Raw genomic sequence first — 26,075 nt, forward strand, 5'->3', positions numbered from 1 at the left:
ATTGCAAGGAATTTAGGGATTTCATCATCTACGGTCCATAATATCATCAAAAGGTTTCAGAGAATCTGGAGAAATCACTGCATGTTAGCGGCAAGGCCGAAAACCAACAATGAATGCCTGTGACCTTCGATCCCTCAGGCGGCACTGCATGAAAAACCGACATCAATGTGTAAAGGATATCAGCACATGGGCTCAGGAACACTTCAGAAAACCAATGTCAATAAATACAGTTCGGTGCTACATCCGTAAGTGAAACTTGAAATTCTACTATGCAAAGCAAAAGCCATTTATCATCAACACCCAGAAACGCTGGACTTTGCATCTAAGATGGACTGATGCAAAGTGGAAAAGTGTTCTGTGGTCTGACGAGTCTACATTTCAAATTGTTTTTGGAAATTGTGGACGTCGTGTCCTCCGGGCCAAAGAGGAAAAAAACCATCCGGACTGTTATGGACGCAAAGTTCAAAAGCCAGCATCTGTGATGGTATGGGGCTGTGTTAGTGCCAATAACATGGTTAACTTACACACCTGTGAAGGCACCATTAATGCTGAAAGGTACACACAGGTTTTGGAGAAACATATGCTGCCATCCAAGCAACGTCTTTTTCACGGACGCCCCTGCTTATTTCAGCAAGACAATGCCAAACCACATTCTGCATGTGTTACAACAGCGTGGCTTCATAGTAAAAGAGTGCGGGTACTAGACTGGCCTGCCTGCAGTCCAGACCTGTCTCCCACTGAAAACGGGTGGTGCATTATGAAGCATAAAATACGACAACGGAAACCCCGGACTGTTGAACAGCTGAAGCTGTACATCAAGTAAGAATGGGAAAGAATTCCACCTACAAAGCTTCAACAATTAGTGTCCTCAGTTCCCAAACGTTTATTGAATGTTGTTCAAAGAAAAGGTGATGTAACACAGTGGTAAACATGACCCTGTCCCAGCTTTTTTGGAATGTGTTGCAGCCATAAAATTCTAAGTTAATGATTATTTGCTAAAAACAATCAAGTTAATCAGTTTGAACATTAAATATCTTGTCTTTGTAGTGTGTTCAATTAAAGATAGGTTGAACATGATTTGCAAATCATTGTATTCTGTTTTTATTTATGTTTAACACAACGTCCAAACTTCATTGGAATTGGGGTTGTACAATAAGAATTGAATTCTACCATAATTATTCAAGAGCACTTCATACATGTGGGCTTTGGTCACTTCATTTTTTTGTGCATCTACTAATGATGGACATGCCCTCCAAAATGTATTTATGTTGCTATGTTAATCGTCTTTGGGGCCGAATAATAATTTTAAAAAGTTCCTCCACTCAATAGCCTCGTTGTTAGTTTTGTGTTTTATAGCGAGTTGAGAAACTTTGCTGCAATGTCCGCCCCACATGCAACTATGAAAAGTCTTCTTTGCAATTTCGTGTTGTCCCTCTGTCGAGTGTATCCGTTTCAAATTTGGTAACAATCAGACCAAATCTTTAAGATGAGTCCCTTTTTGAAAGACTCCTTGAAAAACAGGATGGAAACCTTCATGGTTTGGAACTCGCACATTAAAGACAACAACAATGAGGTCGAACATTCGTCACTACAAAACTCACAGACAGGTAAGCTAATGTAACAGTTTAGCTAGCTGGTCAAACATTAAGTTTCATAGACTGGTTTGGGATGATTACAAATAAAAATGATTTGATTGTGAACGTTTTAGTACAGCTAAGTAACGTAACTGGGGGGGGGGGGGGGGGGAACGGTTTATGATAATTGTCTGAACCTTTCGTTTCGGTTCATAGGCACGCAAAACTCTCTTTTTTTCATTCTCTTATTTACTAATGAGGCGAAGTGGTGTGGACTCTATAGCAGAAAGTAGAATAAAATAAAAAATAAAATATAATGACAACTGCTGAATGGAGAAGCAGCGTTGCTAGCGGTCAGTTGTGAAGATTAAAAAAAAAAGCGGGCATGACTAAAGAATTGGCGCTAGAAGATGCCGGGTGCCTTATAGGTTAGCTGTATCGGCTCACTTTGCAATCACGGTGATAAAAAAGTCCTTGACAATTAGTAAGTACAGTACAAATTGTGAGTAGCTATGCTTGAATATAATTTTCATACGACTGAACGTGGTGATTGAAGTTTTACCATTAAAATGTGATCTGTTGTGTCAGCTCTTTGATAAAGCTGTCTGCAGTATGTTTTTCAAATTGAGATGATAGCATTTGAAACGTAACCTTTAATCTAGTGGCAGTGGTCAATTGTCCAGAGTCAGTGCTTCTAAATAAATAAACGAACAAACCCAACTGAGTGAGTTAATTAAGGTAGAGGACACAGGAGGAATGCAGATTTTGTTCACATTTTTATTGAAGATTTGGCAACATTTTTATGTCGTATATTATTCCCTTAATTATGAATCGCTTTCATTCTCCATTGGCCAAGCCCATTAGGTTATATTACGACTTGACTTGCCACTTGCTTAAACCAAGTAAAGACTTGAATCAACTTGCTTGAAATGTAGTTGCGACTCGACTTGCTTGATTTTTTTTCCAGCAGTGACTTGGGACTTGCTCGAGACTTGAAGGTTATGAATTGAGACTTGCAAATATAGTATGTGACTTACTCCCACCTCTGCTTTGAAGAAATCGGAATGTTCAAGTGTCTGTCTCTGGGAAATGTGGGATTTTGAATAGTGGTACGAAGATAAAAGAGCTGCGAGCCGTCAATCAATAATGCTCGCACATCCTCACTGAGCACACGTCCTTGGAAGGCTGATGGTCCACATGCTCCCTTCCACCTTAAACAACATTTCACTTATTTTACTTAGTTTATATTTTACCACACATGCATTGTTTTCTACAGTATAAAACAGCTTTTAATGGATCAAAATTCCAACAATTTCCTACACTATGCAGGAATAAATCGATGACATCCATCCATTTTCTGAGCCGCTTCTCCTCACTCGGGTCGAGGGCGTGCTGGAGCCTATCCCAGCTGTCATCGGGCAGGAGGCGGGGTACACCCTGAACTGGTTGCCAGCCAATCGCAGGGCACATACAAACAAACAACCATTCGCACCTACGGGCAATTTAGAGTTTTTCAATTAACGTGCATGTTTTTGGGATGTGGGAGAAAACTGGAGTGCCCAGAGAAAACCCATGCAGGCACGGGGAGAACATGCAAACTCCACACAGGCGGGACCAGGGATTGAACCCCGCTCCTCAGAACTGTGAGGCTGACGCTCTAACCAGTCGGTCACCGTGCCTCTTAAATCAATGACATATATACTGTACATAAAGAAGGGAATGTGAACAGCAGCAAGAATAGCAGCGTTGTATGTCACAAAAACTGGACATGAATGACTCAATAGTTGACAACGATACATGAAAAAATAAAAAGAATACCAGATACCAGCATGAATAGTTAGTGGAATTGTGTACAGACAGGCAAATATATTCAAAAATCCCACATAAAGCTTGTGTATGGGCTAGTGATCGTAGTGGTCGTAAAGTATTCTGCGGCGTGTTCACAGCTGAATGCCGGCCGGCAGGACGTCCACAGACTGCCACAGCTTGCACGAGCAGATTGGTTTTGACAAAACAAACAGCCCGAAGCACAGATGTTACTCAATTACTTACCCTCATTCATTCATTCGTTGACTATCCCATATTAGTAAGTTAGTCATCCCAGTGTTTTATTCCTTGTGATAAAATAAGAACACTTACTGACAGTTTCACAACATTACTGCAGAAAGAACACCCAGACTTTCAACTTTTATACCCTGGACATTTTTGTACATGGGAAAGGGTACCAGAAGTTACTATGGAATCCAATGAAAAGAGGGGTGATACCTGCATATGATTAATAAATTAGACCTTTATATTATAAAGTCAAACCTTTTCTGCTAAACTTCAATTTTTACTCATTTTTGCGACATGGTCTCGAATGAAGTTGTTGGGAAAATGATATATTTTTGTGTGTGAACGTGCACTTGTAGTGGGCGTATCAATCAGAAAAATATTGACATCAGCCTTGTTGTTGTTGTTGTTGTTGTTTTATCAGGGACTGATCACCATGCGGTGCAAAAGTTTTCTTAGAACACTTTATAAAAACCTAGGCCAACCCACCAGTTTCAGTCTCAGAAATTTGGCGGACATGTCTTAGAAGTTTGTTTGGTTAATCAGAGCCTTTTAAATGGTGGCAGGTGTGTACTGACTCCCATTTGACATTAATTTGAATGTGACATGAGCCACATTCCAGTTCTGAGCGCGTGCACAGTTGTGCAAACACATGATCTCAGTTGATTACCTGCTTTCTTGAAAATAATTAAAAAAATATTTCAATCGAGTTGTCTTGAGTACAGGACACATAAATAGTGGGAAAAGTTTTGAAATGATTGATCTTGATTTCATTTTTTATTTTTATTTTTTTACATCACCTGGAATTTAAATAGGGGTGTGTAGACATTTTATATCCACTGTACATGATACCATGTCTTCTAAAAGAAGAAGGTGAAATCGCATGTAAGCGGGATATATTGGGCCGTCAACTGAGACAAAACAATTTCCGCAAGCGAAAGAATCCGTTTTTTTCACCTCCCAACATTTTTATGTTCCCTAATTGTTCATCAACAATCTGTTCCAGGGTCAAAATGTTGCCATCATCAAACCTTTATTGACTCCGAAGCCCATGTTTTGTCATTTATACAATATTATGAAGATTTTACCATTCATAACAATCATACGAAGGTAAAAAGTACTTAACCGCTCTTAGTAGTAAAATATACAGTATACTGTATATAGCATGTGCCCCGCGACTGACTGGCGACCAGTTCAGGGTGTAGTCCGCCTTTCGCCCAAAGTCAGCTGGGATAGACTCCAGTGCCCTGCGACCCTAACCAGGATAAGTGGTGTTGAAAATGGATGGATGGAAATACAGTATATAGCAGAAAATGGGCACGGCACATTCCATACGCTCTGGTGGTCACTTTAACAATGAACCAGCTACAAGGAAATCCAATCGGTATAGCGAATGTCGGAAGGACAAGAAGACCTTTGTTCGCGCCATGGGTCAAAGAAACACAGCGACGACCACTGGCAGTTTCAATTAGCAATGTGAAATTTGGAAAAAAAATCTCCAGGAGTCATCCCTGAAAAGACACAGGAAGTCCTCCATTTTGGTTTGAAGCTGCACTTGTCTGCTTGGTAGCACCCTCAGATAATTGAATAAATTCAATCTTATCCTCACTACGGTCGCGGGCGTGCTGGAGCGTATCCCCGCTATCTTCGGTCGAGAGGCGGGGTACACCCTGAACCAGTTGCCAGTCTACCGCAGGGCACATAGAAACAAACAACCATTTACACCTATGGGCAATTTAGAGTTGTCAATCAACCTACCACGCTTGTTTTTGGGATGTGTGAGGAAACAGGAGTGAAATAAATAAATATATACATACATACATACAAATACGTATGTATAAAATCACTCCCCCAAAACCAGTTTTACGTCGCAACAGTCTGCCATATTGGTTTGAAGCGGACATTTTAGACTCATCTCACAATGACAGATGTGTCATTCTAACAGACTTGCCATAAAACACAAAACTACTGAACTCAACACCACAAAGTCAGATTTTCACTTAGCAAAATACAATTTTGTACGCATGTCTTTCATGAGGAGACCCATAAAAAGTGAAGAAACCATGCCCGAACAGACGCAAGTAGTGAGCCATTTTGGTTTGAGGTGGCCATTTTCAGGGGCCCCTCAAAGATGAACTTGTCCGAAAGATGTTGCTACCAAATTTGTAGTACGTACAATAGACACGGGGACGATGCTAAAACACGAAACTCTAGTCCGTAATTTGGGAATGTCTACTTTCTGCTTGTTGGTTTGTGAGCTCATGTCATGCGCTCACTGTAACAAATGGTGGAAACTTTCAACTGTGAACGTGAATGGAAAACCATAGTTTTTTTCCTGTGGTCAAAAACAACACCTCACCAGCTTTGTCCGTAGAAATGTATTTGGAATGATCAGATAAAGTGCAGGCAAAACAGAGGGAAATGTGTCAGATTTATCGACTGAGGTTTTATCGGGTCAACTTTTGTGACTCCATCGGCACATTTATCTCCCTGAAGCGATGAAATGAAATGATAGATGACACTGCTGTTGATTGGTTCCGGCCTACGTTACATAATCCAAATGTGTCAAAACTTGTGATGACCTTTAGAAGACAAAAGTGCTTCTATTGTCACTGACATTAGCACTTTAAGATTATTTGTGCGCTTGTGACGTGGAAGGTGCACGTGACGCTACAGAGGAAATAGTCACGCTGAACACAACATTGGACACACTAGCAGTATAACAGGCAAGCGTTTGGGCCATTCCACTGAAATCTGTGCCATGTGCTTGTTCTCTCAAAAGGAACTCACATTTATGTCGTTTTTCAACTCTAAATCTAATAATACACATTGAAGAACTCAAAATATGTCTCAGGCAACTTAAACATTTTTTATGACATTGTTTTATTTTACTGAAACAACTCATTTGCGAAACAGGACTGAAGGTAACTGAAGTGAGTTTTTAGCATAGAAATAGCAAATGCTTGAAATATAGCCACATAACATTTATGCTAATAGCATGTTGACAAGAACGTAAAACAGTGATTGAACACAAAAATGTATTTTGGAAGTAAACACACATCAAGTAATTTAGGGAACAGGACTAAGTCGAGATTTTAACACCCCCCACCCCCAGTCATAACTGAAATATCATCGACTATGCAGAAAAAATAATGAGTGAACTTATTTTTGGCTTTCCCATGGCTTGCTGAATGATGCAACTTCCTGTGGACCATGTGACTGATGGAATATTAAAAACATTTCAGAGAGGGCAGCTAATGTGTTGGGGTGAGTGAAAAACCAGGGACCGGCTAAAGTGTGAATTTAAACAAAAAGATTTTTGTGTGTCGAGTTTTTTTTTTTAAGAAAATAAATTTAAAGTAAAATTGGGATAAGGAATAACACAATTATGTAAAAATTGGAATAGCTTTCTTTTATAAAAAGAAAGAGATGTTTTTCATGACAAAAATAAGACTATTGTTGTGATGTCACAATTTTAACGAAAAAAGTAGCACATAATTCTTGTAATACAGTGTTAAAAGCATTTGTTAGATAGAGACCAGATTATGAAAATCTATGAGAAATTATAATTGCCTACAGCTGCCACAAGATGTTGGCAAAACACTACTTTTCTTTAATTGAAGCTCCTCAACCAATTGAACACAGTTGCTTGGCACCAAGATGCCACAAGATGGCACCAAATAACAACTTTTATTGCGCAAAAAAAACAAAACAATGAATTGGTTGTTTTTTGTGCGAAAAATTGAGAATTGGTTTAACAAAAAAAAAAAATCCACGAATGTATGACTTTGCAAATGTAGAACTGTGTATATGGGGGTGTTCACTGTATTCTAACTTTTTATCTTGGGGATAAAAATACAACTTTGCTCTACTACTATTCTGAATTCATATCTAAAAAAAAAATGTGACTGTTACATTATCACAATAATGTAATTACTTTTCCTTTTAGCAGAAAAACGTAAACGTGGTCACTGACATAAGCACTTCCAGATCATCCGTTCACTTGCGATTCGGAAGGTGCACATGAGGCTACACACCAAATATTCACGCTTAACATAACATTGGACACACTAGCGGGTTCACAGGCAAGCGTCCAATGCATCGTATACTGTAAATTTACTAACTCATAACTGCAAAGGAGTATTTGTACCACACTGAAAAGAAATTATGCTACAAGAATAAAGTCATCGTGTTATGAGAATAAAGTTATATATTCTAAAGGAAAACTAAAATAATAATAATAATAATACAAGAATAGCTATTTTGTTTTTAGAAAAGCAATAGTATTGTGAAGAAAATAGCCGCAATTTTACAATTGTCTGGTATTTTATGAGACATAAATTAGTCTCATAAAATACTATAAGATTATAAGATTGCAACTTTTTTTTTAGAAAAAAAGCACCAATATTGAGTAAGAATAATCTTATTTTGAAAATCTAGTCTTCTTTTAAAATGTTTTTTTTTTTGAGAAAACGGTTGTAATCTTAAAATAAATGTCATGTTTAAAAATTTGAATATTATAGGAGTCAGTCATATTTTTAGGGGAAAATATTATTTAAACAAAAATCAAATTGTATTCTTTCTTAAATGTAAAGTGGTTTTTTTTTCAGGAAAAATCGGTCTCTTATGAGACTAAAGCCTTATTTTTTGCCATTAAAAAGCAGTAATATAAAGTCCCTCTCCTGGAAGCCGTCACCTTATCGTGGTGGAGGGGTTTGTGTGTCCCAATGATCCTAGGAGCTAAGTTGTCTGGGGCTTCACGCGCCTGGTCGGGTCACCCATGCTCCTAGGTGAGGGACCAGACAAAGCACGGCTAAAAAACCCCTATGATGAAAACTGTAAATGGATCAAGGTTTCCCTTGCCCGGACGCGGGTCACTGGGGCCGCCCTCTGGAGCCAGGCCTGGAGGTGGGGCTCGAAGGTGAGCGCCTGGTGGGCGGGCCTGCACCCATGGGGCCCAGCTGGGCACAGCCCGAAAGGGTAACATGGGTCCCCCTTCCCATGGGCTCACCAACTCTGGGAGGGGCCATAGGGGTCGGTGCAGTGCGAGCTGGGCGGTGGCCGAAGGCGGGGACCTTGGCGATCCGATCCCCGGCTACAGAAGCTGGCTCATGGGATGTGGAATGTCACCTCTCTGGCAGGGAAGGAGCCCGAGAAGTTCCAACTAGATATAGTCGGACTCGCCTCCACATACAGCTTGGACTCTGGTACCAGTCCTCTCGAGAGGGGTTGGACTCTCTTCCACTCTGGAGTTGCCCACGGTGAGAGGCGCCGAGCAGGTGTGGGTATACTTATTGCCCCCCGGCTTGGCGCCTGTACGTTGGGGTTCACCCCGGTGGACGAGAGGGTAGCCTCCCTCGGCCTTCGGGTGGGGGGATGGGTCCTGACTCTTGTTTGTGCCTATGCACCAAACAGCAGTTCAGAGTACCCACCCTTTTTGGAGTCCTTGGAGGGGGTGCTGGAGAATGCTCCCGCTGGGGACTCCATCGTTCTGCTTGGGGACTTCAATGCTCACGTGGGCAATGACAGTGAGACCTGGAAGGGCGTGATTGGGAGGAACGGCCCCCCCGATCAGAACCCGAGCGGTGTTCTGTTATTGGACTTCTGTGTTCATCACAGATTGTCCATAATGAACACAATGTTCAAGCAAAAGGGTGTCCACACGTGCACTTGGGACCGGGACACCCTAGGTCGCAGTTCGATGATCGACTTTGTGGTCGTGTCATCGGACGTGCGGCCACATGTTTTGGACACTTGGGTGAAGAGAGGGGCAGAGCTGTCAACTGATCACCACCTGATGGTGAGTTGGCTCCGATGGTGGAGGAAGATGCCGGTTCGACGAGGCAGGCCCAAACGTATTGTGAGGGTCTGCTGTGTCTGCTGGGAATGCAGCTTTGGTGGTCGCTGAAGCAAAAACTCGGGTATGGGAGGAGTTCGGTGAGGCCATGGAGAAAGACTTCCAGACGGCTTCGAGGAAATTCTGGTCCACCATCCGGCGTCTCAGGAGGGGAAAGCAGTGGACCATCAACACTGTGTATAGTGGGGCACTGCTGACCTCGACTCGGGACGTTGTGAGCCGGTGGGGAGAATACTTCGAAGACCTCCTCAATTACACCAACACGCCTTCCCATGAGGAAGCAGAGTCTGGGTTCTCTGAGGCGGGCTCTCCTGTCTCTGGGGTTGAGGTCACAGAGGTGGTTAAAAAGCTCCTCGATGGCAAGCCCCGGGGGTGGATGAGATTCGCCCAGAGTTCCTAAAGGCTCTGGATGTTGTGGGGCTGTCATGGTTGACATGCCTCTGCAACATTGCGTGGACATCGGGGACAGTGCCTCTGGATTGGCAGACTGGGGTGGTGGTCCCCCTTTTTAAGAAGGGGGACTGGAGGGTGTGTTCCAACTACGGGGGGATCACATTCCTCAGCCTCCCTGGTAAGGTCTATTCAGGGGTGCTGGAGAGGAGAGTCCGTTGGGAAGTCGAATCTCAGATTAAGGAGAAGCAGTGTGGTTTTCGTCCTGGCTGTGGAACAGTGGACCAGCTCTTCACCCTCGGCAGGGTCCTCGAGGGTGCATGGGAGTTTGCCCAAGCAGGCTACATGTGTTTCGTGGACTTGGAGAAGTCATTCGACCGTGTGCCTTGGGGGTCTTGTGGGGGGTACTTTGGGAGTATGGGGTACCGAACCCCCTGATACGGGCTGTTCGGTCCCTGTACGACTGGAGACAAAGTTTGGTCCACATATCAGGCAGTAAGTCGGACTCGTTTCCGGTGAGGGTTGGACTCCGCCAACGCTGCCCTTTGTCACCGATTCTGTTCATAACTTTTATGGACAGAATTTCGAGGCACAGCCGAGGTATAGAGGGGGTCCGGTTTGGTGGCCTCAGTATTGCATCTCTGCGTTTTGCAGATGATGTGGTTCTGTTGGCTTCATCAACCCGTGACCTCCAACTCTCACTGGAAGAGGTCGCAGCTGAGTGTGAAGCGGCTGGGATGAGAATCAGCACCTCCAAATCTGAAACCATGGTCCTCAGTCGGAAAAGGGTGGGGTACCCTTTCCAGGTCTGGGATGAGATCCTGCCCCAAGTGGAGGAGTTCAAGTATCTTGGGGTCTTGTTCACAAGTGAGGGAAGAATGACAGGCGGATCGGTGCAGCGTCTGCAGTGATGCGGACTTTGTATCGGTCCGTTGTGGTAAAGAAGGAGCTAAGCCGAAAGGCGAAGCTCTCGATTTATCGGTCGATCTATGTTCCTACCCTCACCTATGGTCACGAGCTGTGGGTCGTGACCGAAAAAACAAGATCCCGGATACAAGCGGCCGAAATGAGTTTCCTCCGCAGGGTGTCCCGGCTCTCCCTTAGAAATAGGGTCAGAAGCTTGGTCATCTAGGAGGATCTCAGAGTAGAGCCGCTGCTCCTCCACATCGAGAGGAGCCAGATGAGGTGGTTGGGGCATCTGATTCAGATGCCTCCCGGACGCCACTCTGGTGAGGTGTTCTGGGCACGTCCCACCGGGAGGAGACCCCGGGGACGACCCAGGACACGCTGGAGAGACTACGTCCTTCGGCTGGCCTGGGAACGCCTCGGGATCCCCCCGGAAGAGCTGGATGAAGTGGCTGGGGAGATGGAATTCTGGGCGTCCCTGCTAAAGCTACTGCCCCCGCGATCCGACCTCGGATAAGCGGTAGAAAATGGATGGATGGATGGATGGATAATATAAAGTCAATTTTGTAATGAAAAGTACTAACATTATTCAGATGAAGTTGTATTTTTCTAGAAAACAATTGTAATCTGAGAAGAATAAATTCATTTTTTCAAGTAAAAAGTAAATTTTTAATGCAAAAGTAGTAATATTGTGTAATGAAAATAAAATATAAATAATTATTTAATAAAAATAAAAACATTCCTCCAAAATAAAGTTTTTTTTTTTTTTTACTTTACGGGGGAAAGCCATAATCTTTGGAGAAAGAAACCTCAAAGTCTTATGAGGTTAAAGTCATATTTCATAAGAAGTGAATAAGTATGACTATTGAAATATTATGACTTGTGGTAGAAATACTAATTTTACTTGAAAAAAAGCGACCTTTTATTTTGAAAAATGAGAATTTTTCTTGAAACCCAACAAATGTATGATACTCCACTACAGAATATTAATTCCATTTTCGAGAAGAGTTCACTGCGCAGCACAGCAGTGCAGGCGGACCACCACCAGATGGCCACAAACAGCCACAAATGACCTGCTTGACGTTGAAACAGACGCAAGCGTCTGCTGGGACAAGAAGCAGATGTGTTTAGTGTCGTTTGAAGTGTGGCCTCATGAACTCATGCCTTCAAGTTGGCTGTGAAGATTTAACTAGAACCTCCATTTATTTACGTGACTTTGTTGTGACAGCGCGCCTGTCAGCATGCGGGATGTTGGTAGATTTATGCAATGTACCAGACACACTAATGATGTGATGGTGAGCACAAGGTTGGAGCTGACCTGTGGTGGCAGCGTATGCAATGACATGCCCACTGTAGTGACGGATGTGCAAAACAGACGGCAACACACATGCATGTGTGGGAGAAAACTTGCACAGAAGAGCTTTTGAATAGCTGGCCACTGTAGTGACTGTTGACATTAGGACTCATGCATATCTGATCAACTACCTTTGAATGACTGCATGCTGTAGTGACTGATATACAACTTTGACACCAAGACTCGTGCGTGTATGGAAGAAAACTGTAGTGAATAAAGCGCAAATTTGACTTCAATATTCATGTTTTTAGAAAAAAAAGATTTTGAATAGACGTTAACTGTAGTGACTGATGCGCAACACAAACATCAATACTCGTGTGTATAGAAGAAAACTGTAGTGACTGATATACAACTTTGACACCAAGACTCGTGCGTGTATGGAAGAAAACTGTAGTGAATAAACCGGAACTTTGACTTCAATATGTTTTTAGAAAAAAACAACGATTTTGAATAGATGTTAACTGTAGTGACTGATGCGCAACACAAACATCACTACTCGTGTGTATAGAAGAAAACTGTAGTGACGTACAACTATGACATGAGGACTTGCAATGAGAAGAAAACAGCTTTTGAATAGATGTTTACTGTAGTGACTGATGGCGGCACGGTGGTCGACTGGTTAGAGCGTCAGCCTCACAGTTCTGAGGACCGGGGTTCAATCCCCGGCCCTGCCTGTGTGGAGTTTGCATGTTCTCCCCGTACCTGCGTGGGTTTTCTCCGGGCACTCCGGTTTCCTCCCACATCCCAAAAACATTCATGCATTGGAGACTCTAAATTGGCCGTAGGTGTGAATGTGAGTGCGAATGGTTGTTTGTTTGTATGTGCCCTGCGATTGGCTGGCAACCAGTTCAGGGTGTACCCCGCCTCCTGCCCGATGACAGCTGGGATAGGCTCCAGCACGCCCGCGACCCTCGTGAGGAGAAGCGGCTCAGAAAATGGATGGATGGATGTAGTGACTGATAACAAAAATCATGTCTGACAAAATAATTTTTTTTGTTGTATTTGAGCTCATATCAAAACCGCATCTCATAAAAAATATTGCTTTGGCATCACCTGCTGTTAAAAAAAAAGTAAAAATTTTAGTTGTATTTTTGTCTTATGAAAACAATCTCATTTTGTGAGAAATGAATCTTAATATTCAGAAAATAAAGCAATATTTTCTAGAAAAAAAGTTGTTGAGTGTGTGAGTGGTTTAAGTTGTTTAGTAAATGTGAACACAGGGGATGTTGGACACTGGTCACCTGAAAATCCATGTAAATAACCCAAAAATAAAATAAAATATCAGTGTTGGGCACTAAGTCCTGCAGTGTATATGAGAGACCACTGCTGTCCAAGCCTTGCAGTAGGGCTGTGTTATATGGCCTTCAAATAAAATCTAAAAAAATGTTTTCACAAAAATCAATGAACTGATTTTACCACTTTCACACAGCAAAATCAAAAAGGTAAACATAATATTTTATTGTTAAACCAATCTAGCATCATGGCTCGACTGGTCCATACCGTAAGCTTAATAGCACATTGCCCGAGTCATTTTTGAACATTTCCGAAAAAAAAGAAAACACGAAAAAAAAGAGTCGATTCAACTTTTGTGGATTACTGTGACCTGGATGACTGAGGAGCTATAAAGACATGAATAAAAACACAGTTTTTAGCAACCATATTGGAATTTTGTGTTTGAAATTAAAAATGACAGGCAAATATGTTCTGAGGCTAACGACATGTAAACGTAACAGGAACCCCCTTCACCTCCTTCAAAGTTTTTTCTCATGAAGAGTTTTACGAGTGAGGCAAGGAAACCTTGGCAAAACATTTGCAGCTTGAAAGCACCTACCTCGGGTCAAAAGTTTCCATTGCTGACAACGCCGCCATTGCATTATGTGACCGACGAATTGGCCCGCGCGGCCCCTCTGCGTAGCTTGACGCGCACACGGTAAAAATTGTTGCAGCGTGTAGAATGCCGCGGAGATCATCTCTCGTGATTGGTCCGTTTTAGTCACATGCAGTGATGATGTAATCAGCGTTCCTCCCGGTTCCACATAGCACCTACGCCGCGGCCTTCTCGATCGATTTTGCAGCATAATTAAACGTACCATCTGGTCATCTAGGTCCATTTGTTCTAGCAGACACTGTTCCACGGTAGCCATTGTGGTTGCTTTTTCCTTATTACGGAAAGGAAAGGAAAAACGGCTACCGGAAATGGCCCAAAAAATGCAGAGGAAACTCCACCCTGTGGCGTCGTAGCCAATACCAGCCATAGCACACTTTCAAAACGGCGCGCGTGGGTTGCGCTCGAGTGTAAAGGCAAACTGCGTGCAGTATAGCCGCAGTGACGTCAGCGCGGTCGCTGTCCGCACGAGTATAAAGAAGCCGTTAGTGTGATGAAAGCAGAGTGACTTGAACTGGTGGAGTTTTTGTACGATGCCGAGGAAAGCGATCTGTCCCGTGTGCCCTCTCTGAACAGGGAGTTGACCTCTTTGTGTTTTTAAGCCCCCCTAATCCACGTATCATGTGGCCCTTGTTCCTCGTGGTCATAAATATGCCAACACTTAGCATCCAGCAGTAGCTAAAAAGTATAAGGATACAGTACATCACAGCTCGGGTTCTCTAGTTTGTCCTGACAGTTTGGTCCTTTGGGCTGCACAAATGGTTTACTTCTTTGGTGTGCACCATTCATTATTTGTATGGTACGCAACAGGGTTTACTTGTTTGTTACACACCAATTGTTTGGTATACATCAGGTCGATGTTCTATGCTCTGTTTCTATGTGTTTCTTCTCCGTTTGTGTTGAAGTAGCAAGGGATATAACTGCTGCAACAAAAATGTTAATTTCTGTTAGCTCGTCTATAGTGTTTCACATAATAGGTTAGCATTAAACTAGCAGTTTCCCGTGAGTTGAAATGATCTGGATATGGTCAACACTTTGGTGTTTACTGCAATTGATGTTCAAAATGCCTCCGGTCAGATAATGGTTTTCATAATGTCAGAGCTTCTTGGGGCAGTGGCCAAGTGTCTTTCCCAGGCCTCCGAATTTTATACAGAGTAAAACCCTGGGTATGCCCCACTTGTTACGTCTCAGGGTTCGCATTTTTGGTGTGCAACATGTTTTAGGTTTCACTGGTTTGGTAGCGACCAGGTTTTTAAGTTTTTTTTAAATCTGGACGAGAGACCCAGCTTCTAAGTGGGAACACGCCCTTATCATTTACTGTACCACAACATCTTGTTAAACCTGAGCTTGAACAGGATGCTTTGTTGTGACATAAATACGAAAACACGACACCAAAGACAAGATAACAAAGGCTATTGGATTCAACACGACAACAAAAGAGCCCTTGTGGCTATTTCTGACTGCATTGTGTTAGTAGTGCGTCGTCTCACTGGACGTCATGCTACGTGGCAGTGAGGTCAGGTATCAAAAGCACCTTTATGTACAGCAGAAAAGTGCTGACACGGTAAAAAAAGGAGCACAAATCGGTCTTCGGAGCAAGATCACATGAAGCTTTTGCATTACTTTGTTGTTTTTGTTGTTGTTGCTATTAACAGTGTTTAACTTCTTTTTACACTGAGACATTTTATTGATTAAAGTGTTTTTTATGTTTTACAAAGTGAACATTTTTAAGACTAAACATTTATTTTTCTAGATTAAAGTCTGTTTTTCTTTTATTTTGAAAAAAAAGTCTAAATCCTAAGTGAATTCATGTCATAATTTTTCTAGCTACGCAGTAAAAAAGTAGCAATATTATGATAATAAAGTAAGATTTTTCCAAGAAAGAAATGAGAATAACTGAGTATAAAGTTGTAGTCTTCTAGATAAAATGTTTGAGAAGAAGTATGAGCTCAAGAAAAAAGTCCAAAATAATTTATGTCATACATTTCTAGATTAAAAAGTGATTTTTGGGAGAGAAAAAAACTGTAATATTACAACAACAGGCTTATTTTTCGAAGTTGTAATTTTTAGATTACTTTATAAAAAGAAAAGCACTAATACAAGTCTTTTTTTTTTAAATATCCCTTTTTCGACACAAAGCGTTTCAGATTTTTTGAATGTTTAAATATTATGAAAATAAAGCCATATTTTAAAAAATAGTAATACTAGAAAATACAGCTGTTGTTTTTATAAAGGAAAAAATTTAAATTTTGCAGCAATGTTCATTTTTCCAGATAATAAAAAAAGTCATATTTTTCAAGGAAAAAACACACGGGCCACTTTGCTCCTTATAAAATAGTTATTGCTTGGCTTTGAGTTGGTTGCAAAGCTCTCCAGATGTTGCACGAGCGCTGGCACGAAGGAAAGCACTGACGACGACGTAATCACGATAACAATAACAGCACACGGGAGACGCAGTAGACTGGACCTCCGCCCCAGCTCTAACCCTAACCTGTAGCTCCTGCACAAGGTTTTCCTATGCTCAAAGACAGTTTCAGCTAAATTGACTGGGTGGAAGGATGACGGCCCCCATCCACTAATGGAAGCCATACTGAGTCATACTTTCATCTCTTGGCTGTAACTCAATATGTCATGGCCGCTAATGGAATTAGACCACATGTCAAACATACCATGGTGATGTTGTATGCAAATCTGCTATTCCTTATACCCCCCTCCCACACACACACACCCGGCACTTGCCCACGTTGAAGGAATCACCTTATAAAATAAGCTTTGCTCATTCCAAAGCAAGAGGTGGTGATACATACAAACTCAGCCCATCCCCCCCCCTCTTTGCTTATATAAAAAAAGCAAATGACAATAACATTATTCAAAACAAATTTTGCTTGGTTCATAAGTTTCCAACATGTCGATAAATCCCTGCTTTTGCAACGTATAGGGCACAACTGGGCAGTTGTTTTCATGATCACCGACACCTTGCACGATAGAAATGCCTAGAAACATGACGAGGACACACCTAAATAGACTTGAATCTGTACATGTTGTGGTTTGAGTAGGCCCCTAAAAAAATACTCTGGTCTTAATTCAAGATATGAATTAGGAAACTCGGAGGATAGGGAGGTGCTGACGTATTTGTATTAACAGATTCAATACATAGGTCTCGTTACCTCTGTGGAATACCGGGGTTGAAAAAAACCTTCACAGTATGTGTGTGTGTGTGTGTGTGTATGTGTGTGGGTGTGATTATGCAACACCCCTAGCTTCTTGCGCATGTCAGAAATCCAAATAAATTTCAGCGCGTATGCTCAGTATTTGCTTCTCAGTGAAGCAGTGGAGCCGTTCCATTACACATGCCAAGATTCAAATCTGAATAAAACCCTCTGCTGTGTTATCCATGTTGTCGATTGGGATTCACAAGTGCTTTATATAGTGTGTTTGCATTGGGTGATTTAATTTGACGATGCGCTTCTTACAAAGGGCAAAAAGGCCGACGAGCAGCCAGCGGTGGACGTGGAGGCCCGGCAGCAGACCGCTGACTCGGGCGCCGACTTGATCTACGTGCTCAACGACCGGCCGCCCTGGTACCTCTGCATCCTGCTCGGATTCCAGGTACATTCATCTCAAGCTGCTGTTATGTCCACGAAAGCTTCTGGAAAAGGTCAATTAAGCTTGCGTTGAAAAGGCCAAACACAATGTTGGACAATAAGATCCTATAACAACTAGAAGGGGTCCTTGGTTTACAGCGGTCCCGGCACACGTTTCAAGGTTACGAGCAGCACGTAATGAACTCGTTTGCTGGGCGATGTATGTGTAGCACCCTCCCACTTTGGGCGGGGCCTGGGTTCTGCTTTAACTACGTGGCACTGTTACCTGAATTGATAAACATTTAACAGTTCATTTTTAATTACTGTTGGCGGTGCCTCAATTAACCGTGGAAATATTTGGAATAGCTTCCTTTTACACTTTTTATAATATATTTCTATATTTTTAAAATTCCTATTAATGATGTATGTAAAACAATGCAGACTATAGGCTCAAAACTTAGGATCCGTTGTAAAATGAGGCCAAACAAATGTATTCTAACTGCACCCAATTCACTAAATGAATAAAGGTAAGGCTTCCAAAACAGTAAATGGTCAACTGTGATTATGGCATCGAATACCAAGTACCAAATAATAAAAGAAAATGTGGGCTCACACTCACTCACACACACTCACAAGGTACTAGTGCCACAGTCCAACACAGGTAGAAGGCTTGATGTTCGTCGCGCACAAATATTATGGATTGAGTACTCACAGTTCCCGGTTAGTGAGACAGTGGTGAGTATGTTTTTGCACAATTGTTGTTTGTTGTTGTTTTTTGTCAATGTCTTTCTGTCTCCAAAGTGTTCTGTAAATTGACTGTCTGTTGTACTAGAGCGGCTCCAACTACCGGAGACAAATTCCTTGTGTGTTTTGGACATACTTGGCAAATAAAGATGATTCTGATTCTGATGTAGAAATCCATTGGAGAAAAGGAAGAAAGAGAATGGAGGAAAGAGTAGAAAATAAGAGAGGCAATGTAGCTTATGCCAAATCAACCAAATTGGCTATTTCTGCACTCTTAGCAACACTCGTACTCTAGTTTTACACTCGAATTACATTTTTAAATACCTACAAGGATTTATTTTTTTTGCACGAATTTAATTGAAAAAAAATATTATATTATATAATATTTAAAAGAAAATGAAAATTAAAGAGCAAATGCTCTTTAACTGTTTAAGCTTGTTATGGTTTTTAAAATAGATTTTTATGGTCTCTTGTCTCGGTCTTAGGGTTGGACTATGCCAATCCTGCTCTTGGTCACCAATTCTGTTAATAACCTTTATGGACAGAATTTCTAGGCAGAACCGAGGCTGTTTTGGTAGCCTTAGTGTAGCACCTCTGCTTTTTGTGGATGATGTGGTTCTGTTGCCTCCATCAAGCTGTGATCTTCAACTCTCCCTGGAGCTTTTCGCAGATGAGTGTGAAGCGGGTGGTATGAGAATCAGCACCTCCAAATCGGAGACCATGGTACTCAGTTGCAAAAGGGTGGAGTGCTCTCTCCGGGTCAGGGATGAGATTCTGCACCAAGTGGTTCAAGTATCTTGGGGTCTGGTTCCCAAGTGAGGGAAGAGTGGCAGATCGACCGGCAGATTGGTGCAGCGTCTGCAGTGATGCAGACTCTGTATCGGTCTGCCATGGTGAAGGAGGAACTGAGTCGAAAGCCGAAGCTCTCAATTTACTGGGTGATCTATTCTACGTTCCCATCATCACCGATGGTCATGAGCTGTGGGTCATGACCGAAAGAACAAGATCACGGATACAAGCGGCCAAAATGACTTTCCTTCGCAGGGTGTCTGGGCTCTCGCTTAGAGATAGGGTGAGAAGCTCGGTCATCCGGGATGGGCGCAGAGTCAAGCCGCTGCTGCGCCGCAGTGAGCGGAGCCAGATGAGGTGACTCCTTCATCTGGTTAGGTTAAGCCCCGGATACCTCCCTGGTGGGGTGTTCCGGGCACGTCCCACTGGGATGACGGTACAAGGCCAAGGGCTAATTAAAACGTGGCTTTACATCAGGGTGTCATACTCATTTTGGTCGTGGGCCACATCGTAGTTATGATTTCCTTCGGAAGGCCATTATGACTGTGAACCCATACAAATATATGATTGCCTCATAATATTACATTTACACAACAAATTGATGGATAACTGGTTTTGAAATCAGAAGTTTCACTTTATTTTAAAAGCGGTATTTGTAACAAAGCAAATGCTTGCAATAACAGTATACAAACGTTAAAAAACATTTAAAACTGTAGACAATTTGCAATTTTGTTATTTTTTTTGGAAGAAACGAAGTCGAGGCACATGTCTTTCTTTTGAAAAATGATGTGGCGGGCGGGATCTGGCACCTGGGCCTTGAGTTTGACATCTGTGATTTACGTCATACTCAGCAATTGTATTGAATACATTTCTGTCAAGACTGCGTTTATGCAGTTAGGGCCCTTGAAGCAAATTGACTAGCATGGTATAGCTGCCCACTCAGCTTAGTTTGGACCTAAACATCCAAGCAGTATTCTTTTTACACAGAGCGCTTTTCATAACTCAAGCTTTTTGAGTGCTCAAAAAAGCTTGCTCTGATGACTAACGGGAAGCGAAGTGCAAAGTGAGACCCGTACGCAGCACGGAGTCATTGGAAAGTTTCACCGCCTTTCAATTTCTGATGATAATAGCAATGTAACTATTTGCAACACGCCCCACCCCAAAGTCGGTTTAACTTAGCTGCATGTCATTTGGCAGGCATGTTTATCATGTGTAGGCCCTCAAAAATGTCTCAAAAAGCCTTACTCAAAAATGTATAGGAAGTCTGCCATTTCAGTTTGCAGCAGCCATTTTAAAATTAAACTCGTTAACATAAACATTTTAATGCAACATTTTTACTATTTCCAGTTGTCCTTCAAAGACAAACATCTTCCAATTGCCTATCTTACTATCCATCCATCCATTTTCTGTCCCACTTATCCTCACTAGGGTCGCAGGTGTGCTGGAGAAAACCCACGCAGGCACGGGGAGAACATGCAAACTCCACACATGCGGGACCGAGGATTGAACCCAGGTCCTCAGAACTATGAGGCTGACGCTCTAACCAGTCGGCCACCGTGCCGCCCAGCACAGCCATAACATCCTAAATTCTTGGCTTTGGAGGCAAAGTTTTGGAAAATGGTTAAATTGAAATTATCTCCAGGAAATAGGGAAAATTACCCTAAAATGGCTGCTTCAAACCAAAATAGCAGACTTCTCTGTGTTTTTCTGGCATATCTTTTTATCTTTTTTTGGGGTCTACTCATAATAGACATGCTTACCAAAACTCAAGTAGCTCAGCGGAACTGGCTTTAGAAGTTGAATTTTGCAAAACTTTTGACTTTTTTATCAGTACAACCAGGTCAGGCCTTGCAGATTTGTTCACAGTTGGAGAAGATCTAAAACTGGCCATCTTGTTTGAACCTTCCACAACCAGCAGCGTCAGTGTTGGATCACCGGAATGGCGGTACTCCCCAATGCTCGTGGTGGGGAACATTCCCTCCCTTGAAGCGTCCTCCGCCTTCAAACTGACTCCCCCCCCCCCCCTCTGACCTACTCTACAGGCATTCAAAAAGATCACCATAAATCTGTCTAATTTTAAGCGCAATGTCACCAAAAAATATGTGTAAAACAGGCAACGAGGTGAAACAGAATGTTAACATCCTGGTGAAAGACAGCATATGTTTGATTGCCCTGTGGCGTCAGCAGTAGTGTGAATGCAGAGCATAGGCAGCGTCTGAAAAACTCTAGTTTGTTATGATGATAGGAATTGGCTCTATCGTTGAGGTATGATGACAGCTTAGCCTTCTTTTCAACCACCTGCACTTATACAGCTTGGAACACTGCAGAGTTTTGAAAAAAGAACATGACGAAGGCTGTTTGGAATGAAGCACTGAAGAGATGTTCTCAGCGCATGTCAATCATCGTGAAAACGTAATGAAGAAATTCATTGAAATTTGCCAAAAAGGAGAGCCATGTTTCTTACTGCCAAACTGTGTATTTATCCTGACTTCCTCCATCTGTCCATTACACATATTCATGTTCCCCAGCATATCTCGCGCTTTGCTTGCCTCTGCAAATAGTTGCTACATGCCCATTCTTCTGATATTTCGAGCACCTCACCGGCGGTGGGGTTGCGTTATAAAGTATAACCCTAACTTGTTGGGAGCCTTTCTTCATCAAACTTTATCTTAAGTGACAACCTATTATTGTTCCCTTCATGCCTTGCGGTTTTCAAGCACGTAACCTTAGTCACCTGAGCTCTCTTCACATTCAGACTAATGTATATAATACTTTTAATACTGATTTCTGGATGGCATAAAACCGGCATGAGTTGAGGCAGACAGTACTCTGCCACAACTGAAAGGGGACATACAAGAGCTCACAGGTTTAAGTTGCTGCCATTCTTCTGCGCAGAGCCCTAGCTAGCTGCAAAATCAAGTGTGTAGCTGAAGTCCGTCCATTCTAAAATTCTGTTAGAAATGAAAACCAAACATGGAAGACACATTATATCTATGCATCCATTTCCCATACCGCTTATCCTCATTAAAAAAACAAAAAATATATGTTTTCGAATTTGAGTCTTGATTGAGTCACTGATGGTGTAGTGGTACACTCGCCTGACTTTGGTGCAGGCAGCGTGGGATCAGTTCCCACTCAGTGACAGAGTGAATGTGAATGCGCATGGTTGTCCGTGTCTATATGTGCCCTGCGACTGACTGGCGACCACTTCAGGGTGTAGTCCGCCTTTCGACTGGAGTCAGCTGGGATAGGTTCCAGCACCCCGTGACCCTAACCAGGATAAGCGGTGTTGACAATGGATGGATGGATGGATGGAGTCTTTATTGCACATAGTCGCAGGTGAGCTGAAGACAGTTGACTTTGGCCAAGAGGATGGGTAAATCCTGGACTGGTTACCAGCCAATTACAGGACACAACAGTAGACAGACCAGCACTTACACTTACAGCTATGGGCAATTTAAAGTCTTTAATAAAGTTAACATGGTTCTTTTTGGAATGTGGGAGGAGTACAGGAGGAGATAAAACCTAAACTCAACACAGGAAGCCCCGAGCCGCAGCTTCAGAAGTGTGGTGGCCACCAGATATTATATCGCATCTTAAAATTTCTCAAAGCTGGACTACCAATCAAAACAGGATCTAATTAAGAACAGAATACCAACGCTGGCACTTACAGATCTGATTCAAACATCAGGTCAGAAAATAACCTGTTTTCAAACCGATTAGTTCACCCATAAGGACTGGCTTATTAAAATGAATTTATTGCACACCGTCTAGTAATTTATGGCGTAGCCTATTGAATAAGTAAGTAACTGTGAGATCTAATACATTCCTTCCAACAGCTGGAAATGTAATGGTTCTTGTGGCCAAATATTATGCATGTTAAAGGAATGCTTGAGTTACCTTGTGTATGAAATCCGCTATATAAATACATTTGGTTTGCTTTGTATAATTTTTAAGCAGCTTTTAATGTCATTCTGCCACGTGACTCTGTTTGGCTCATACGTTTGTAAATCTGGCTCTAATGTCAGTGCCTCACCCGCATGAACCTCACGTCACATCACTGCAAAGGCCAACCCTTGTGTTCTTTTCCCATCTATTCCGGTAAGACTTTTATGTTTTATTTTTTGTCTTCCTCCTTACATAATCAATAACCCTTTCAGATTTCAGTTTAGAGTAATTTGTGTATCACTGAGATAATCTCACATAGGCAAAATAGCATAGATGTATTCAGGTAAGGATTCCGAAAGAATTGATCATTTAAAGTGGATTACGTACAGTGGATTAGGTGACATTGAATTATACAGCGTGTGTGTGTGTGATTTTCAGCTTGTCCCATCAGGAGGTTGTCAAAGCGAGCAATTGAGATAAAACAGCCATCGTGAATTTAGGAAAAAAAAAAGACTTAGTTAAATGTTTTCAATTAGCTTCCCATGATGTATTTTCTTTAATACAAAAAGCTATTGTGACTTGTTTATAGATTCAACTCAAACAAAGATGTCCACTCTGTCGCAGCATTACGTCCTGGCGTTTGGTGGCATCATTGCCATTCCGCTCATCCTGGCTGAGCCGCTCTGCATCGGTGACAACAACGCGGCCAAAAGCCAGCTCATCTGCACCATCTTCTTTGTGTCCGGCCTCAGCACGCTGCTTCAGACGGGTATTGGCATCAGGTAAAAGTTTTATGAGAGGAAATTAATTAAGGAATAGATTTTAATTCACCAATTTTAATGGAAAAACGAAAATAAATGTAACAAATATTGCAAGACTCTTGATTATGTCAACATAATGGTACCTGAAAAGTTGAGGAAATTCATCCATCTATTGTCTGAGCCGCTTCGCCTCACTAGGGTCGCGGGCATGCTGGAGCCTATCCCAGCTATCTTCGGGCAGGAGGCGGGGTACACCCTGAACTGTTTGCCAGCCAATCGCAGGGCACATACAAACAAACAACAATTCACACTCACATTCACAGTTACGGGCAATTTAGAGTTGTCAATTAACCTACCATGCATGTTTTTGGGATGTGGGAGGAAACCGGAGTGCCCGGAGAAAACCCACGCAGGCACGGGGAGAACATGCAAACTCGCCACAGGCGGGGCCGGGGGATTGAACCCCGGAAGTTGAGGAAATTACTAAACCTATTTGGTTTTCATGTTGGTTACACCATGACTGAAAAATCAATGTTTGCAAGTGTCTATATCCTGCTGAAGATTAATAAATTCTATCCTGAACACATCCACCCAAAACTAACTCAACAGCATCTCCTGGAAAGTTGAGCAAACTGCTTGCTTTTCACCCATAGATAGGTTTCTGATTACACCATGACTGAACAAATTTTTGCAAACGTGTATCCTGGTGAAACCCCAACAGCAGTTTCACCAATCAACATGAAGTTGGGCGAACGTCTGTCATAACAACAAAGTTTCAAGGAGCCATGCCCGAAATTGAACAGGTCAGTCATTGTTTTTCAAGCACCCATTTCGACCAAATTCCAGGGCATGTACTCGGCAATCCCCCCAAATGAGCATCAATCTAAGTAGACGGATGTGCGACGCTAAATTGCCAAGATTGCCTGTAATCTAATATAGCATGGCAAAAAATAAGTTTGATCATTTCAAGGATTCGCCATGGAAAAGGGAGTGCGAGGTTGCTTGTTCATTTTTGTTCGCAACTTTTATTAATCCTACTCCAGAGATCATGGTTTGGCATTCTCAAATTCATCTACTGTATTTGCAGATTTTTGGTGGATAATCTATCCACCATTATTTATTGAAAGACTGACATATGTACTTAGGCCAAAGCCTTGTCTAATAGAAGTTAAAGTCTCACACAGATTAATCGATTACCAAAAAACATTATTGATGAATTGTATAATCGATTACTTGTTGATTAATTGATTCATTGTTGCACCTGTACAAAATATTAAAGAATGTGAAGCTATGATGACATTGTGAGAGTGGTTGGCGATGCCTAGTGTCAACCAATCACACCTCAGTGTTTCACCTATTTTGCTGAGGACTGTACACACACACACACACGCGCGCGCACACACGCACACACACACACACGCACACATACTTTCTCAAATTTCATGCCCAGACAAATTTTGCAAATCAGGCTCACCCGCTCCTTCCCTCCTGTTCCACTCATGTGTACTCAGCTTAGCGCGTATAGCTCATGTGTCTATAGAACTCCCGGGAGCTGCCGTTAAGCACGCCTGCGGGGGAGTGAGGGAGATGATCATGAGGTTGGTGATGCATCCATCTTTATGAGTGCGCCGCTGCCTCCCACACATATGGAGCACAATGAAGTTGGACATGCTCTGTACTGCAAAACCTGAGCAAATAAGAGTCTTTTGTCTGAGGTGCCGGCCCACGCAGGTCGCAAGAACCCAAAACGCAACATAAACACAGATCCCGGCAAACACTTGGGTCACATCTAATCTTTATTTGCTTTGCATTTTTTTCACATTGCCAATGGGATCCAAGACAAACGACCTTTTGTAAAGTCGAGGTGGGAAAATGGGCACAGTTAACGTAATTTTTTTCTGTAATTAATTGCTCTAAATTAACACAAAGAGGAAAAAAAATACATGTTTTATTGCGCTTTGGTTTTTCTGCACTAGTGATAACACACACCCTTTACGCCCATGAATTAATAGAGTTGCTGACCTAGTTGGGTCATTCCAATTTTTCAAACTTTTGTGTGAAGTCCTACTTTACATAACCTGGCTTCAACGCTCTGGGCCAAACTACTGTATGATTACCTCAAAAGGCTAGATGGCAACTATACTACTTTCAGCTCATTTAGCTGTAGAGTTTTAATCAAGAAAGGTGTTGGATGATGTTGCTTCTCGATAACTGTACATGACACCGTTATGCCTCTGTTACTATGTCAGAAGCCGGAAAATATCCGGGCTTAGATGGCTTAGTGTGAAAGA

The 26,075-nt window shown here is 42.2% G+C and overlaps 1 protein-coding gene across 14 annotated transcripts in view; it reads left to right on the top strand.

Annotated features, from left to right (window-relative positions):
• Positions 1–26,075, top strand: part of si:dkey-106n21.1 (solute carrier family 23 member 1) — a 90,702-nt gene that overhangs the window by 20,321 nt on the left and 44,306 nt on the right. For 13 of the 14 annotated variants that reach the window (XR_009788590.1, XR_009788591.1, XR_009788593.1 and 10 more), the window contains exons 2-3: positions 17,496–17,627; positions 23,648–23,805. Coding sequence is in view for 4 of the 14 variants with exons in the window: in XM_061773877.1 (XP_061629861.1) it covers positions 17,496–17,627; positions 23,648–23,805 (290 nt within the window). In the remaining 10 variants the exon portion in view is untranslated. Of the gene's footprint in view, positions 1–17,495; positions 17,628–23,612; positions 23,806–26,075 lie in introns of all 14 variants that reach the window. The other variant, XR_009788594.1, reaches the window with a different exon arrangement.

Source organism: Phyllopteryx taeniolatus, chromosome 5 (assembly GCF_024500385.1).
Source record: "Phyllopteryx taeniolatus isolate TA_2022b chromosome 5, UOR_Ptae_1.2, whole genome shotgun sequence".
Taxonomy (NCBI): Eukaryota; Metazoa; Chordata; class Actinopteri; order Syngnathiformes; family Syngnathidae; genus Phyllopteryx; species Phyllopteryx taeniolatus.